We start from the raw sequence: 15,057 nt of genomic DNA, 5'->3' as shown, positions 1-15,057 counted from the left end.
CTCATACCTAGTGAGTCAGTGTTGCAATATCCCAAATATGCTCCAGAACAGTGTTTTTCAAACTGCCTTTCCATGACTCTGAAGTACTGTTTGAGCAAGGACATTACATGTTTTTGAAAAGTCTGAATTTTTTTTCTATGAACAGGTGCCAAACAAAAGGAGAGTGAAACTGAGTGACTGCTGTGAATGTATAAAGCTTTCTAGGAGAACTTGAACAAAGTTTCTGGGTCAAGTTTGCCTCAAGAACACTGACTGCAATAGAAACGAGAAGAACGGTTATGAGAATGTGTATTGAAACTCAGTGATGGGTAATGTCTGTATTTTCCCCCAGTGGTGTCGCAAAAAAGCAGCATGACAAAAAAGCTTATATGGTTAAAAAATGTAGGCTTGCATTTCAAAATGTCTTCAAAACGTTTGCTGAAAGACTATGTCCTTCATTAAAATGCACTGTATTCTGAAACTGTTTCATTCGTATTTGACAGAAGTCACTGGTCAGCAACAGACATCTGACATAAGGCAAGTGTGTGGCATATTCATATCATAGTGCCTTATGTCAAATACAGCAATATGTCATCGGTTGCCCATCACTGTCAGAGGAAGTATTGTGCTAAACAAGACACTGTATTTGAATGTGAAAGTCTTTAAACCTAAAACCAAATCAGTTTCAGTTCTCATTAGATTTGTCATAAAAGTTGTAATTTGAATATCAGTAGATTACTTTAAAACTTTAATGACGGTTTCGTGTTTTTAATGTTACATTCTGAACTGATATGTAAAACAAGACTGATTTAAAAACAGCTTTATTTATTTTTACTTTCATGGCAATTTTTTACACATTTTTGGTGGATAGCTAAAATTTCATCATGTCCATTAATAAACTGTTGATTGTTATACAAAAAAGTGGCAGATTTTTCTCATTTTTTAACACTTGGGAGCTGCAGAAGCTGTAGCTTCTAGATCAGCCCCCATTACTTCAGTCTAAGGTTTTCAAAAGCACATGTTGAAAAGTGTTATTCTGTACTGTAATAGACAGGTACCGTGGAGGAGACTAAGTGCCAGAGAGCTATATATTTTCCTGTGTACTAAAATGTTAAATCATGTTTGTAAGATTGCAGATACAATTTTTTGTAAATTATAATGGATATACAGTTTTCGTACAGATGCAAAGAGCGATGAAAGGTTTTTGCTAATGTAAATGCACCGTAAAGCTTAGAGATCACACTATATAATTGTAGACTTTCTTCTGCAGATGGAAGAAATTAAACAAACCTTACTATAGCAGTTTTTGAAAATGCCAGGTATCTTTGCATGTACAGATTTTACATGCTTCTTACATCCTTTTTTTCCCACCTAGATATTTGTTATAATGTAAGACATTGAATCACTCTTATCTCCCTTCCCTCTTTACAGGTTAATTGTACATTAAAGGGACACTGTTACTTTAAAAGCAAACGTCTTTACCTGGGTTATTGTATAACACCTTACACTATCAAAACTGAATGAATGGTCAGTCTCGCATTGATGGGGTGTTTCTCCATTTCTCCCAGATAGGACAATGAAAATGGATTGATTTGTCACTCTCTAATTCCAGGCACAGGATGGGAAATGTTTAAATTAAACTGAAAACTACATTAATGACTTGTTTAAAAAAAAAAAAAAATGAAAAACCTGTCTTGTCAAAACTTGCTTTCTATAAACCTAAAGTTTGGGTCTACTGTTGACAACTCCTTTTTTAATAGCACCTCAGACGTTTTTTCAGTATAAAATCTCAACACATTCACATAGTACACGGTCAAAAAAATTGTTCACTGATTTTTTTCTCTCCCTTGCTTATCCCCTCTGAAAAGTTATAAAGGGTCTTTCTCTAAAAAGTTTTCCTTTCTGACTAGATAAAAATTGACTCCTTCCCATATAGTTCGAATGGTGCTGAAGTTTAAATGGCTGCTTTGGTTTAACAATAACCTCAGCATATAGAGTTCATCATCCCCATCATAAATACCATTGTCCAAGCTCTGGGAATAATGGTGGTGGAGAGAGAAAAATTAAAACTGAATGGAGTGGCTCTTGTTTTTTGCTCCTGTGGCAGTGTGGTAGAATTATTTTTCTTTGCAACTTCTTCAAAGTTAAGACCTCAACATTGTCCCTTTTTTTAGAGAGCACTTGCATAATGTATGTGTTCAGCACGGTCTGTTTTATTGGTGGTGTGTATGTGTAAGCCCACCGTTCTGCCGAAGAAGGGATGAAAATGTTATTCAATTGATGTGGTAAGAGAGACTGATTAAAGCAGAAGTTTAGTCACTTGAGAATTAATTATATTGGCTGAACTCCCTCCTGTCATAGGGAGAATCACAATCTGGTCTAAGTCTTTAAGAAAAAGAATTATCTGAATTATTGCATAATAATTAAAACCAAAATGCTCTAAATTCATAAAGGAGTGAGACACCCACAAAAGGAGGCTGAGGTTTTTGCTTCTTATTCATCAAAGCACTGAAGTGTGCGCTTAAAGTTAGTGTTTGCTGAATTGGGTCCTAAGTCTAGAACAGTACCCTTTTCTCCCACTTTTTATTTGGGCATTGCTGAGCACACAAACACATTGTAAGACCCTCTGATAAAAGGACTACAACCTTGTTACATACCACTGGGAAAACATTTATCACAAATACAGGTGGTGTACAGACTGCTGTACTATTCCCCATATGTACTGTTCCCAATACAGCATTATCTGTTTTAAGACACACGAGTTCTTACTGTCGTATGCTGTAAATAATATGTATGGCCTATGTACTGCATTTGGTAAAGTGTTGAATTTGAGTAATCTACATCAAAATAATTGAACAGCTGTAAAATAAACATGTAAAGCATTGCTCTTATACCACAAAATGAAATGCATTCAAATGTTTGTTTTTGTGTGTTTAAAAAACCATGAATGTAAGGTTTTTTGTTTTTTTTTAATACAATCAAGTGAAATGAAATGTCTGTTACAAAACTTGAAATAGCTTAGTTTGTGAAATAAAATGCCAGTTAGACATGCAGAGTCGCATTAATTTTCAGTACTATGAACTTACTATGCAAATCATACTTTCAAAACCAAGGCCTTCACAACCCTAAGCAAATTCTGTCTGCCTCCCCTTTTAATTTCCCCACCTCCCACAGCAGGCCCTGCTAATAGTTAAATTGACATTATAAATAGGCAAAATCACATTGATTTCAAAATGATGGTAGCTGGAGCTAACATTTTAATTATGTAATATACTGTAAATGCAATTCAAATTCATTCCTTGAATAATGAGGAAAGTGGGGGGCAAGGTCTACAGAAGAAAGTAGTGGAGTCTAGTCTCTTCTCAATCCTTTCTTCTTGAGATTCTACGTGGAAGTTTATCCCATTGTTACTGGATTTTAGAGATTCTCCACATCCCATCTGTGATCACTTATGTCATGCAGCACAACTCCTCCCTCACAGACCTATCTTATATTTGAAACCTTATATTTGAAAGAGTGCGTCTCCATCTGAAATTCAGCTCTTTCTCAAATAGACAAGTGCTTCTGTCCTCGCAGATGTAAAAATCACTCCCTCCCTTTCCTTGGGGCTATATCACCTGTGTGCCACATTATCTATTTTAATTTTCTGATTTATCTATAAAGACTTTTTCATTTTAAAATTATCCTTTATCGGTCAAGTTGGTCTTTATTCCATAGGTAGCCAGAATTGTAGGGGTGGGATCAAGAACTAGATACTGAACAGGAGCATTCCTTCAAAGAACAGAGCTGGCCATTACTCAGTTTTTTGTTCCTTGTAGTTGACCCTTAACTTGTGAGGAAGCTTAGAAGCACTCTCATAAGCATGAGAGTAAGTCTTCCTCTAAGTTCACTTCAAAGAAGTCAGACTTGACTGTAGGCAAGCCTACGAGCTTGGCCCATGAGGACTTAGGACATCCTAAGTCCCAGAGGCATGACAAGAAAGGCCATAAACATTGGGCTCCATCAGTACTGGACTCTGTTCCCTCAGTACCATCATCCCCAGCTCTGCCCAAACCCTAGGGTCTGTCGGTACGAAATCTGATCACCGCCAACTTTGGATACCACCCCAGGGTCTGACAGCCCAGACTAGCAGAACCTCTCCCACAGTTGGGAGATCTGAATCTGTTGCTGCCCCACAGGACATTTTCACTTTTCTGGATTCAGAATCCCCTCCTCCATCAGGCCCCTCCATTTCCAGGGAGATAATATCACCTCAGAGAGAATCGACTGCTGGAAGGAGCTTATCACCTGTCTTATACACAGAATACATCTCCCAACAGTACCACCACTGGAACCGGAATCAACCTTCTCCTCATCAGGAGATTGAGCCATTGAATGAACCACTCTTCCCTTACCCTATGTGTCCTCCACCACCCAAAAGGCCCACACCAGTTTGGGACCAACCTCCGCCTTATTTAACTCAGAGCTGCTGGTACCGTATGCCATGGAGGTCCCCCGAACACCTATTGACCCCCTCCTACTGGCCATATTGGGGGCATTGGGATCACTACTCCCCCTGCAGAGTTGATCCAATCTGCCAGGATGTCACCCCTTGTCTCCCCTCTAAGGGGACACTCAGATCTGCCCCCCAATCTGACAGGAGGAGGAGCATTACATTCCGGATCCGGCAGTTCTGCCAGAATCAGCAAGACTGCCATCGTCCTCCCCGGACGAAGCGATGATTTATACATCCCTTTCTTCCCCTCTCCCCTGATGACTTCAGGCAATTCTAGGACCACCTTCACAGAGTTGCTGGAAAGCTTCAGATTACTCTTGAGGAAATGCAAGACTCCCAGCACAACCTCTTAGACATTCTGCACGCTTCCAGACCCAACAGAATAGCTCTTCCTGTTTATGAAGCCATACTAAAGCCATCTAGGACAGTTTGGCACACCCCTGCCACCTGCACATCTATTCCAAAGGGGTGGAGAAGAATTATTAAGTGCTGGCCAATGGTGTGGAATTTTTGTTTTCTCACTCTACTCCTGAGTCACTGGTAGGGGGGAGGGATAGCTCAGTGGTTTGAGCATTGGCCTGCTAAACCCAGGGTTGTGAGTTCAATCCTTGAGGGGGCCACTTAGGGATCTGGGGCAAAATCAGTACTTGGTCCTGCTAGTGAAGGCAGGGGGCTGGACTCAATGACCTTTCAAGATCCCTTCCAGTTCTAGGAGAGAGGATATCTCAATTAATTAATTAATTAATTAATTAACTAAGTCCATGCCACTTCTGAAAGGGCTAGATAGCAACATCCTCAGTCAACTCCTGCTGACAAAGAGGGCAAACACCTGGATCCTGATGGGATCCAGTTCAGGATGGCCAATTACCAGTCACTATTGGCTAAAGAAGATTTCCTAAACTATGCCAAGTTTGCGGAGTTTACTGACAGCCTTCTGAAACAGGACAGAGCTTGTTTTCAAGCTTTGATAGATGAAGGCAAACTGATAGGCCCACCTCCAATCTTCAGTCAATGATGTGGATACCTCTTCTAGAGCTATGACTACTGCCAGCATCATGTTAAGGAAGTCATGGCTCTGTGTCAGGGTTTCCTAAGGAGGTCCAGAATACCATTTGAGGACCTACCCTTCAGTGAACTGCACCTCTTCAATCAGAAGACGGACGAGTCCCTCCAAAGCCTGAAGGATTCCTGAGCTACCTTCTGCTCACTGGGGATATACATGCCTGCCCCTAAGAAGAAGTTTCATCACCCATCGGTCAAATCTAGACATGGCTCAGCAGTTTTTCCATCAGAGGCCCTATGAACCACCACGTCAGAGACAGAAGTTTCAAAAGTCCTGCTCGCCTACACCCTCTGCAACAGGATCAAGATCTCAATCTCAGCCCCCTGTGTGACGTTATTTTTGACAGGAGCTCAAGAGCAGCAAAACACTAAGGCCTTGTCTACACTACAGGGGACATTTGATCTAAGATACGCAATTTGAATTATGTGACTAGCATAACTCAAATCGACGTAGCTTAAATCTACTTACTGCGGGGTCCACACTATGCAATGTTGACAGGAGACGCTCTCCCATTGACTCCCCCTACTCTTTTCAATTCGGTGGAATACAGGAATCGACGGGAGAGCAATCTGCGGTCGATTATAGCGGGTCTTCGCTAGACACGCTAAATCAACCGCCGATGCATTCATTGCCGCTCGCCGATGCATCCATCGCCGCTCGTCGATCCCCCGGTAAGTGTAGACAAGCCCTCAGTCCAACACCTCTCGACCCACACACATACCATTAGGGGGTCATCTAGCACCCTTTTTCAACATTTGGAGTGCAAAAGCAATGGACCAGAGGGTGCTGAACATCATCCACTCTGGCTATATGATAGTTTGCATCCCTATCGCCTCAAAAAATACCCTCCCAACCCTCCTTCAGGGATCACTCTCACGAGAGTATTCTCAACCAAGAGATGAACTCTTTACTGCAGCAAGGAGTGGCAGAACACATCCCTCCTCAATACCAAGGGAGAAGGTTTACTTGACCTACTTCCTGATATCCAAAAAGAAGGGTGGTTGGAGACCAATCCTCAACCTCTGCCATATCAACTGCTTCATTTGCAAACTCAGATTTCACATAGTCACATTGACAGCAATAATTCCATCTTTAGAAAAGGGCATATGGTTCACAGCTCTCGATACGAAGAATGCCTACTTTCATGTAGATATTCATACTGCCCACAGATGCTTTCTCAGATTCATGGTAGGCTCTCACTATTTTCATTACAGAGTATTCCCCTTCAGAATAGTGACCACCCCCAAGAGTCTTTACCGAGATATTCTTGGTACTGGTCAAACGTTCTGGTCTCACTGTCTTCCCCTACTTCAACGACTGGCTCCCTGTTGCCAAGTTCTACCAGGAAGCCTATGCATCAACTTCCATGATGCTACACCTCCTCTCCTCACTAGGAGTCATCATAAATGCTGAAAAATCTGTTCTCACCTCCATGCAATCTCTGGACTTCATTAAGGCAACCTTAAATTCTATCACCACAAGAGCATACCTGCCCAAGGACAGGTTCTAGACCATGAACCTGGCTCACGTCACAAGCAACCCTCGAGTACCAGTGAAGACATGTCTGCTTTGCCTAAGTCATATGTCCTCGTGCACCTACATCACCCCATTCTCAAGACTCCACCTTCGTTGCCTTCAAACTTGGCTGCAGTCAGTATACTTCCCAAGCTGTCATGCCATGAATCTCTTGGTGATAGTTCTGGCCAAGGTACTGTCTTCCCTACTGTGTTGGACAAAACCTTATCAGTTATGTGTGGGCGTCCCCCGTCCTCTCCAGACAGCACCATTATTACAGATGCATCCTTATTAGGTAGGGGGGCCCACATGAACAGCAACATAGCACAAAGTGCCTGGACATCTCGAGACTCCAGGATGCACATCAATATCCCGGAGTTGCGAGCAGTCTGGAAGAAATGCAAGTCTTTTTTTCCGTTCATCTGCGCTCAATGTGTCCTTGTAATGTCAGAAAACATAGCGACTCTCTTCTATGTCAGCAAGCAGCGGGGAGCGAGATCCACCTCCTTGTGTGCAGAAGCAGTCAGCCTCCGGAACTGATGTATCAGCAATCAAATAATCCTATCAGCAGATGAACTTCCAAGAAAGCAAAACGTGCTTGCAGATTCCCTCAGCGAATATTTTGGGATTGACCACACGGGGAGTGCCATGATTCAGTACTGTGCAATATTTTCACTTTATGGGGAACTCCAACCAGGGATCTGTTCACCTCTCAAACAAACAGGAAATGCACCTGTTGCACCGAGGTTGCCACTCCCAGATGACACTCTGATTCTTCCTTGCCCGGACCAGTTCAACTGTGCCTTCCCTCTGCTACCACTTCTGCCAGAAGTTCTACACAAAATCCAGCAGGATTTTTCTCACCTCCTTCTGGCCCAGACAGTTCTAGTTTCCCAACTACACGTCATCCCAATCACCAATCATCCTCCCAATATTCCCCAAGCTCCTGACCCAGTGGAACGGCAAGATCAAGCACCCCAGTCTGCGTCCACTCCACCCCAGGGCTTGGTATTTGGACGGGTATATTTATGCTCCACAGCCGTACAAGATATCCTCTCTTATAATAGAAAGGACTTTGCTAGAAAAATTTACCTAGCTAAATAGAAGTGCTTCTCTTGGGCACACTAAAGAGGGGTTCTCTAAGGACTACAGATATCCATCTCATCTTGGACTATATCCTCTCTTTGAAGATATCAGGTTTGTTCATCAGCTCCTTGCATGTCCACTTGATGGCGATCAGCACATACCACCCACCTTCTCAGGGCCACTCAGTCTTTGCACATCCACTCACCAATAGATTCTGGAAAGGCCTAATAAAAACCTTCCCACGTATTCAGAAGCCTGCTTCCCAGTGGGCCTTAATCTTGTTCTCTCAGTACTCACAGGGCTCCCCTCTGAGCCTTTGGCTACTTACTCCATGTCTTTCCTTTCCATGAAGGTTGCTTTCCTTGTAGCCATCATCTCAGCGATGATGGCCGATTCGCCGTACACTGTAAGGATAAGGTTTCTTTACATCTACACCCTAAATTCACTCCTAACATAGTTTCAGAATTTCACCTTAACCAATCCATTCACTTACCTGTGTTCTTCCCCAAACCACAAACTTCCACAGAAGAACAAATATTCCACTCCCTTGATGTTTGGCATGCCTTGCCTTTTTACGTACAGCGAACAAAACCAATCAGGAAATCCCCAAGACTGTTCGCTATAGCAGAAAAAGTCAGAGGGCACGCCAGCTTCACCCAGTGCCTCTCCAAATGGATCTCTTGACTGTATTCTACACTATCAGCTTTTGAACCTCCCCCCATGGATTAAGAGCTCATTCTACGAGAGCAGAAGCAACAATTATGGCATCTGTTCAGGAGGCACCCCTCCTGGACATTTGTAAAGCAGCCATGTGGGGCTCCATTCACACATTTGCAAGACATTATGCCCTGGTGCAGGACTCTTCCACTGATGCCTCCTTTGGGGCAGTGGTACTTTGCTCAGCCCTACAGCCTCTCACCCTCCTCCTACATAGGTACTGCTTATCAATCACCTACAGTGGAATACAATAGAGACCATCACTCAAGAAGAGGAAGTTACTTATCGGTAACTGGAGGTTCTTCAAGATGTGTGGTCCCTCTCTGTATTCCACTACCTGCCCTTCTTTCCCTCTGCTTCAGATCTTATCTGATTTGTGGTAGAGAAGGAATACATATAGGGCCACACATCTCAAAGAACCTCCAGTTACAAATAAGTAATCTCCTTCTGGTGTTCCCTTACGTAGACGATTGGCTTCTGAAAGGTTGCTCCCAGGACAAAATTTCACAGGCAACTTGCAAGGCCATAGATCTCTTCCTCAAACTAGACCTGCAACTGAACATTCAAAAATCCACCTTGACCCCTGTACAAAAGTTAGAAATAATAGCTCATCTCCATTCAATAGCAGCAAAAACCTACTTCAAATGCACAGATTTGTGACCCTGTCCAACATAGTCAACACAGTCCAGATCAGTACTCAAATCTCAGTCAAGAACTCTCTTCAGCTATTGAAACATATGGTAGCTGGCACTTTCAGGATGGACCATGCAAGCCTGCAAATGCGTTGCCTTCATGGGTGGCTCAAAACTGTTTATTCTCTTAAGATACAGTCTAACTACACTAATTTCCATACCCACCTTTGTAAAGGAATCTTTCAATTGGTGGAAATACTCTCACAATGTTTGTGCAGGAGTCCCTTTTGCCTGCCCTCCCCCAATGGTTATTATAACAACGGATGCATCGCTGTGGGGTGGGAAGCACATCTGAACACCCGCATGGCCCAGGATAGATGGATACCTCAAAAGCCACTCTGCACATCAACCTCCTAAAATTTAGGGCAGTCAGATATGCCTGTCTCCAGTTTCTACCACTAATCAGGGGCAAATGCATAAAGGTTACTCCTGGGGGAATTCTGCAACAAAAAATTAAAACTTCTGCGCACAATATTTTAAAATTCTGCATATTTTATTTGTGAAAATAACACAATATAATCACACCAGTTTCAATTATTTTTGGTCATTTAGTTCAAAATATCTGTCAGCAAGTATGTCTATAACAATACAGACAACAAAAAAGATTCAGAAAATGTTTTTTGACAAATAGATTTCTTACTAGGCATATTAATATAGAACTCTAAGTAATAATTCATTTAAACTACAATACAGAACCATATTGCCTGCACCCCTCAGAACCAGTGCAAAGGCTGGGGGGAGTCAGGGGTAACAGAGGAGCTGAGGGAGAGGAAAATAATTGCTGGGAAGGTGCCTGGGTGTGAACTTACAGGGTTGTTGGGTATGGGTGGGAAAAGTATGGAACAGGGTTTTTTGGGGAGGTGGGGGGGAGGGACTGTTAGGGAGCTTCCCCCAGGCAGACTCTGGCTGACCCATAGCCTCTCCCATTCAGTCAGGCACATGTGTCCCTCCACCACCACTCAGCCACCCACTCCCCCCATCCCCATCTGTCCTTGCACCCCCTATTCCCATGTGTCTCTGTGCCCCCACTTAGCCACTCCCCTTCCCCCTGTAGCTCTGCACTCCTTCCCCCTCTGCCCATGAGGCCCTGTGCCTCCACTCCCATTCAGCCCCTGCCCCAGTCCTCCCTCACTAGCTCTTCTGAGCCCCTGTCTGACCCCCCAGCAGCCCCATGCTATCTGTCTCCCCATAGCCCGTCTCCTGATCTGGCCCAAAAGGCACTGTGAAGAAAGGCAGGCTCTTTCTCTTCCCTAGATGGCTGTAAGCGGCTGCTGTGTTCTATTACCACAGCGCCCTCTGGTGGGCAAAAGGCAGAACTGCAGAAGTTATTTTCTGCTGGGCGCTGCTGCTGTGTTCTATTGCCACAGCACCCTCTGCTGGACAAAAGACAGAACTGCAGCAAATTTTCAGCAGAAGCTTTTTTCTGCGCAAAAAAATTAAAAATATACGTGACTCATTAATTATGCACATGCACAGTGGTGCAGAATTCCCCCAGGAGTATAAAGGTCATGGTGGACAACATACATGTTCTATATCAACCAGCAAGGAGGGGCAGGATTCCCCCTCTGTGTGTACCAAGGCTGGCCAGCTTTGGAATTGGTGCATACTCAATCAGATCATCATCACAGCAGCTTACCTTCCAAGAGCTCAGAATGTGACCACAGATACATTCAGCAGGCACTTCTCACAAGACCATGAGTGGGTAATAGATTCCATTGTACTTCACTGCATATTTCAACAACGAGGCCCCCCTCGGATAGATCTGTTCATCACAGCCACAAACAAGAAATGCATTCAGTTCCGCCCAAGTGACAGGGTGGGTTACCAATCCCTGGAACATGCTTTTCACCTTCAATGGTATTCGGGTCTTCTTTCTGTTCCCTCTGGCTCCTAATATCCCAAGTTCTACTCAAAATAAAGGACAAAGCCAGTGTTGTTCTAATAGTTATGACTTGGCCAAACAGACATGATTTCCTTACCTTATACAGTGGGCCATTTGCTCACCAATCACTTTCCACCTTGCCCCTTACCTTCTCTCTCAGGAAGATGGGAAGATCCCTCACCCCAATCTCAAGAATTCTTTGCCTCAAAGCATGGCTGGTCAATGGATCACGGGATTAAAAACAACCTATTAAGGCAAAGTGAAAAGTGTTATTACACAGCAGAAAACTGTTTAATCTTCATTTCAACTATGGCCAGATCCAAAGTTTAACTGTCCTCCCTCTTGGGTTCAGGCCACCCCCTTTTGGAGGCATCAGGAAATCGGTATGCCCTCCAGCAGTTCGTTGGGCGGTCTGACTTGCGGCTGCTCAATTGCCCAAATTACAGTTCAGGGTGCAAAAAGGAGGATTCAGCACACCACCAGTGAGCTGGTAGCCCTGGCCTGCTGGTTGGGGTGGACAGCAATAGTCTAGGGGCTTCAGCCCTCTGGATATGGGCAGAGCAATTAATTAATTAGGCCTTCTAGCCTAAAGGTTAGTGCGCTGTCAGTCCCACATATAAGGGCTGGGGTTAAGGAGTAGGGGGACCCGGGCCCACCCTGCTCCACCAGGTCCCAGCCCAGGGCCCTAGCAGTGGCAAGCAATCTTGCCACTGGGCTGGTGGGGAAATGTGTGGTTATGGCCTTGCCTTCTGACGCACAATCAAAGTCTTGCTTTCCTGGGCTACGTCCTACTGGTTTCTGCTGGCACTGCTCTGTCACTTCTGTAACCTGGATCTCAGTCTCACTATCAGGCGACCCTTCCTCCCATCTCTCTCCAAGGTGGTCCATATCCTGGGGCAGTGGGTTGCCTTTTCTCTCCGCTACCACTCATGGGCTTCACTGAAAGCTCAGCTCCCTCGGAGGGACATCTGCCTCCTTCCCTGGTCTGCCCAAAACTGAGCTGCAGGGCCATATTCTTATACTTCCTACTCCACCCCTGCACTTCCTGCGAGGGGGGCAAGGTGAGGTTGGCTGCACCCATGTGGGGCATTAACCCTCTCTGTACTAGATGGAGGTTGTTTTGCCTCACTACAAAGGATCCACAATCTTCACCAAGACACTCCCAGGACGGATCTTGGGGTGTATTATTGCATGTTATCACTTGGCTGACATTCAACCTCTTTCTAGAGTGATAACCACTTTTACAAGATCACAGTCTACATCTGTGGCATTACTCAAAGATGTCTCAGTTACTGAAATCTGCAGAGCTGCAACTTGGACTTCTGTACATATTTTCTCCAACAATTATGCTCTGGTTCATGCCTCTGGGTCAGATGCTGCAGTTGACAATGCAGTTCTCTTTTCAGTATTGGACTCTGTTCCAAAGCTCCCTCCTCTTTATGGGAATACTGCTTGGGAGTCACCTGAAGTGGAGCACCTATAGGGACACGACTCAAAGAAGGAGAGGTTACTCACCTTGTGCAGTAACTGGAATTCTTTAAGATGCATGTCCCTGTGGTTGCTCCACTACACTCCCTCCTTACTCTCTGTTTGGAGATTCCTCTGTGAGACTTTGTGGTAGAGAAGAAACTGAGGGCAATTCACCCACAGAGCCTTATGTATCCTGGGAATGGGGCACAAGGATGTGTTGGGTGTATGTGTGGATTAAACGGGCACTGCTACTAAAAATCTCCAAAGACACAGGGGCACATGCACACCTGAAATGGAGTACCCATAGGGACATACATATGGAAGAATTCAGTTACTGCACAAGGTGAGTAACCTCTCCTTTTCGCTGGAGGGAGACAGATCATCACTACATGTAAAAAAGGCACTGTCTGGCGAGAGAGAGATGGCAGGAGAGCCTTTGCCTAGCCTGAAATGCTGACAAGAGTTCTGACTCACAGAAGGGGCGAGATCAAACTAGGGGCTAGTAGAGGGGGTTGCAGCTCAGTACTTGTTATTTTGCAAAGCCTTCTAAGTCTAATGCTTTCAGAGTGAAGTGAATGTAGTTAAGAAATTCCTTTGCTAAGCCGATGTTCCTTGCCTTCCTGCCTGGTTAGCCCCGAAGAGGTTAAATTAGATGCCCAGCCTGAGAACAGTGTAGGAGGAACACTAAGAGAATATGCATAAGCAACTAGGGGAGCTCTGGAGGTCTGAGGCACTGGCCTTCAAATACTTGAAAAGCTGCCATAAAAAAGATGGAGAAAAATTGTTCTCTCTTGCCACTGAGGGCAGGACAAGAGGCAATGGGTTCAAACTACAGCATAGCAGATTTAGATTGAATCTCAGGAAAAACTTCCTAACTGTAAAAACTGTAGGACAATGGAACAAACTGCCTTCACTGCAGGTTTTCAAAAAAAGGCTGGCTAGCCATCTGTCTTAGATGGTTTAGACACAACAAATCCTGTATCTTGCCAGGGGGTAGACTAAATGACCCTTGCGGTCCCTTCTAATCCCATGGTTCTATGATTCTATGACATAATTGTGCTGACAGAAGTCCTTATGGTATGTCTACACTGCAATGTAAGCCCAGGTCTGTGGGATTCAAGCCTGCAGGCTCGGTGTTTGTAAGCCCGGGCTTGAGCATCCACACTAAATATTGACCCTAAATTTACAGTTTCTGAACCTGGGTCTTACACAGCTATACTACGTTACACAGAACATAGTCAAACTAGACTATCCCAGACTTCCCAGTGCCCTCCCCAGCTATAGTCGCGCTAGCCATTTGTTTGTGGTGCACTGTGGGAAAACTTGCCTGTCCATCTCGCAGTACTTTACACAACACTGTCTCAGCACACCAACACATCTGATCAAACTATTTTTTGGGTCTGCACGCTCCTGGCAACTGGAGCAAGCTACGTGGAGGAGTCACCATTTGAAGAACTTGTCTTGCTTCGGCTTTCACTCCTGTTTTAGGAAACGGGAAAAGCATCCACAAGTCACTGGTGCACATTTCAGTGGTGTTTTCTGATGTACCGAAGGCATGATACAGACATGGCAGACTCAAACTGGCTGTTGTTCACAAATCTCGGCATACCGCTGCTGTCTCCTATGTAGATTGGCACATCTGGAGCAGGGCCACAAGCACAGCCTGATGGGATCACATCGTCATTCAGACCTGGGATGACCAACAGTGGCTCCAGAACTTTCGCATAAGGAAAGCTACATTTCTGGAGCATTGTGAACAGCTTGCCTTGACCTGCCAGCATCACAGCACATGTATGAGGGCTGCCATGGTGGTCCAGAAGCAGATGACTCTAACCATTTAAAAGCTAGCTATCCCAGACTGCTATAAGTCTGTTGTTAACCAGTTTGGTGTTGGGAAGTTACCTGTGGGTAAAGTGGTGGCGGAGGGTTCTGAAGCAATCAAGTGTATGATTTACCCAAAGATGGTGGGCATAAACAATGTCCCTAAAGTAATTGCTGACTTTGAGAAAATGGTGTTTCCAAACTGCTCCAGGGCCATTGATGGGAATCATGTGTCTGTAGTTTGCCCTCCTCAAGGTGCACCTAAGCACATAAACTGCAAAGGGTACTACTCAATTGTTATGCAGACCCTCATGGACCACAGAGGTCGATTTATGGA

General features: G+C 44.4%; 1 protein-coding gene across 2 annotated transcripts in view; it reads left to right on the top strand.

The window, feature by feature from the left end:
- Positions 1-3,010, top strand: part of PRKAG2 (protein kinase AMP-activated non-catalytic subunit gamma 2) — a 368,891-nt gene extending 365,881 nt beyond the window's left edge. For both annotated transcript variants that reach the window (XM_029911642.1, XM_029911645.1), the window contains one exon: positions 146-3,010. In XM_029911642.1, coding sequence (XP_029767502.1) covers positions 146-177 — 32 coding nt within the window. In that variant the 3' untranslated portion in view covers positions 178-3,010. The remainder of the gene's footprint in view (positions 1-145) is intronic.
- Positions 3,011-15,057: the final 12,047 nt, after the last annotated feature.

The sequence above is a fragment of the Terrapene carolina genome, unplaced genomic scaffold (genome assembly GCF_002925995.2).
Source record: "Terrapene carolina triunguis isolate 2854851 unplaced genomic scaffold, T_m_triunguis-2.0 Scaffold111, whole genome shotgun sequence".
Taxonomy (NCBI): domain Eukaryota; kingdom Metazoa; phylum Chordata; order Testudines; family Emydidae; genus Terrapene; species Terrapene triunguis.
The sequence above is the reverse complement of the archived record's forward strand: the minus strand, read 5'-3'. Positions and strand labels throughout refer to the sequence as shown.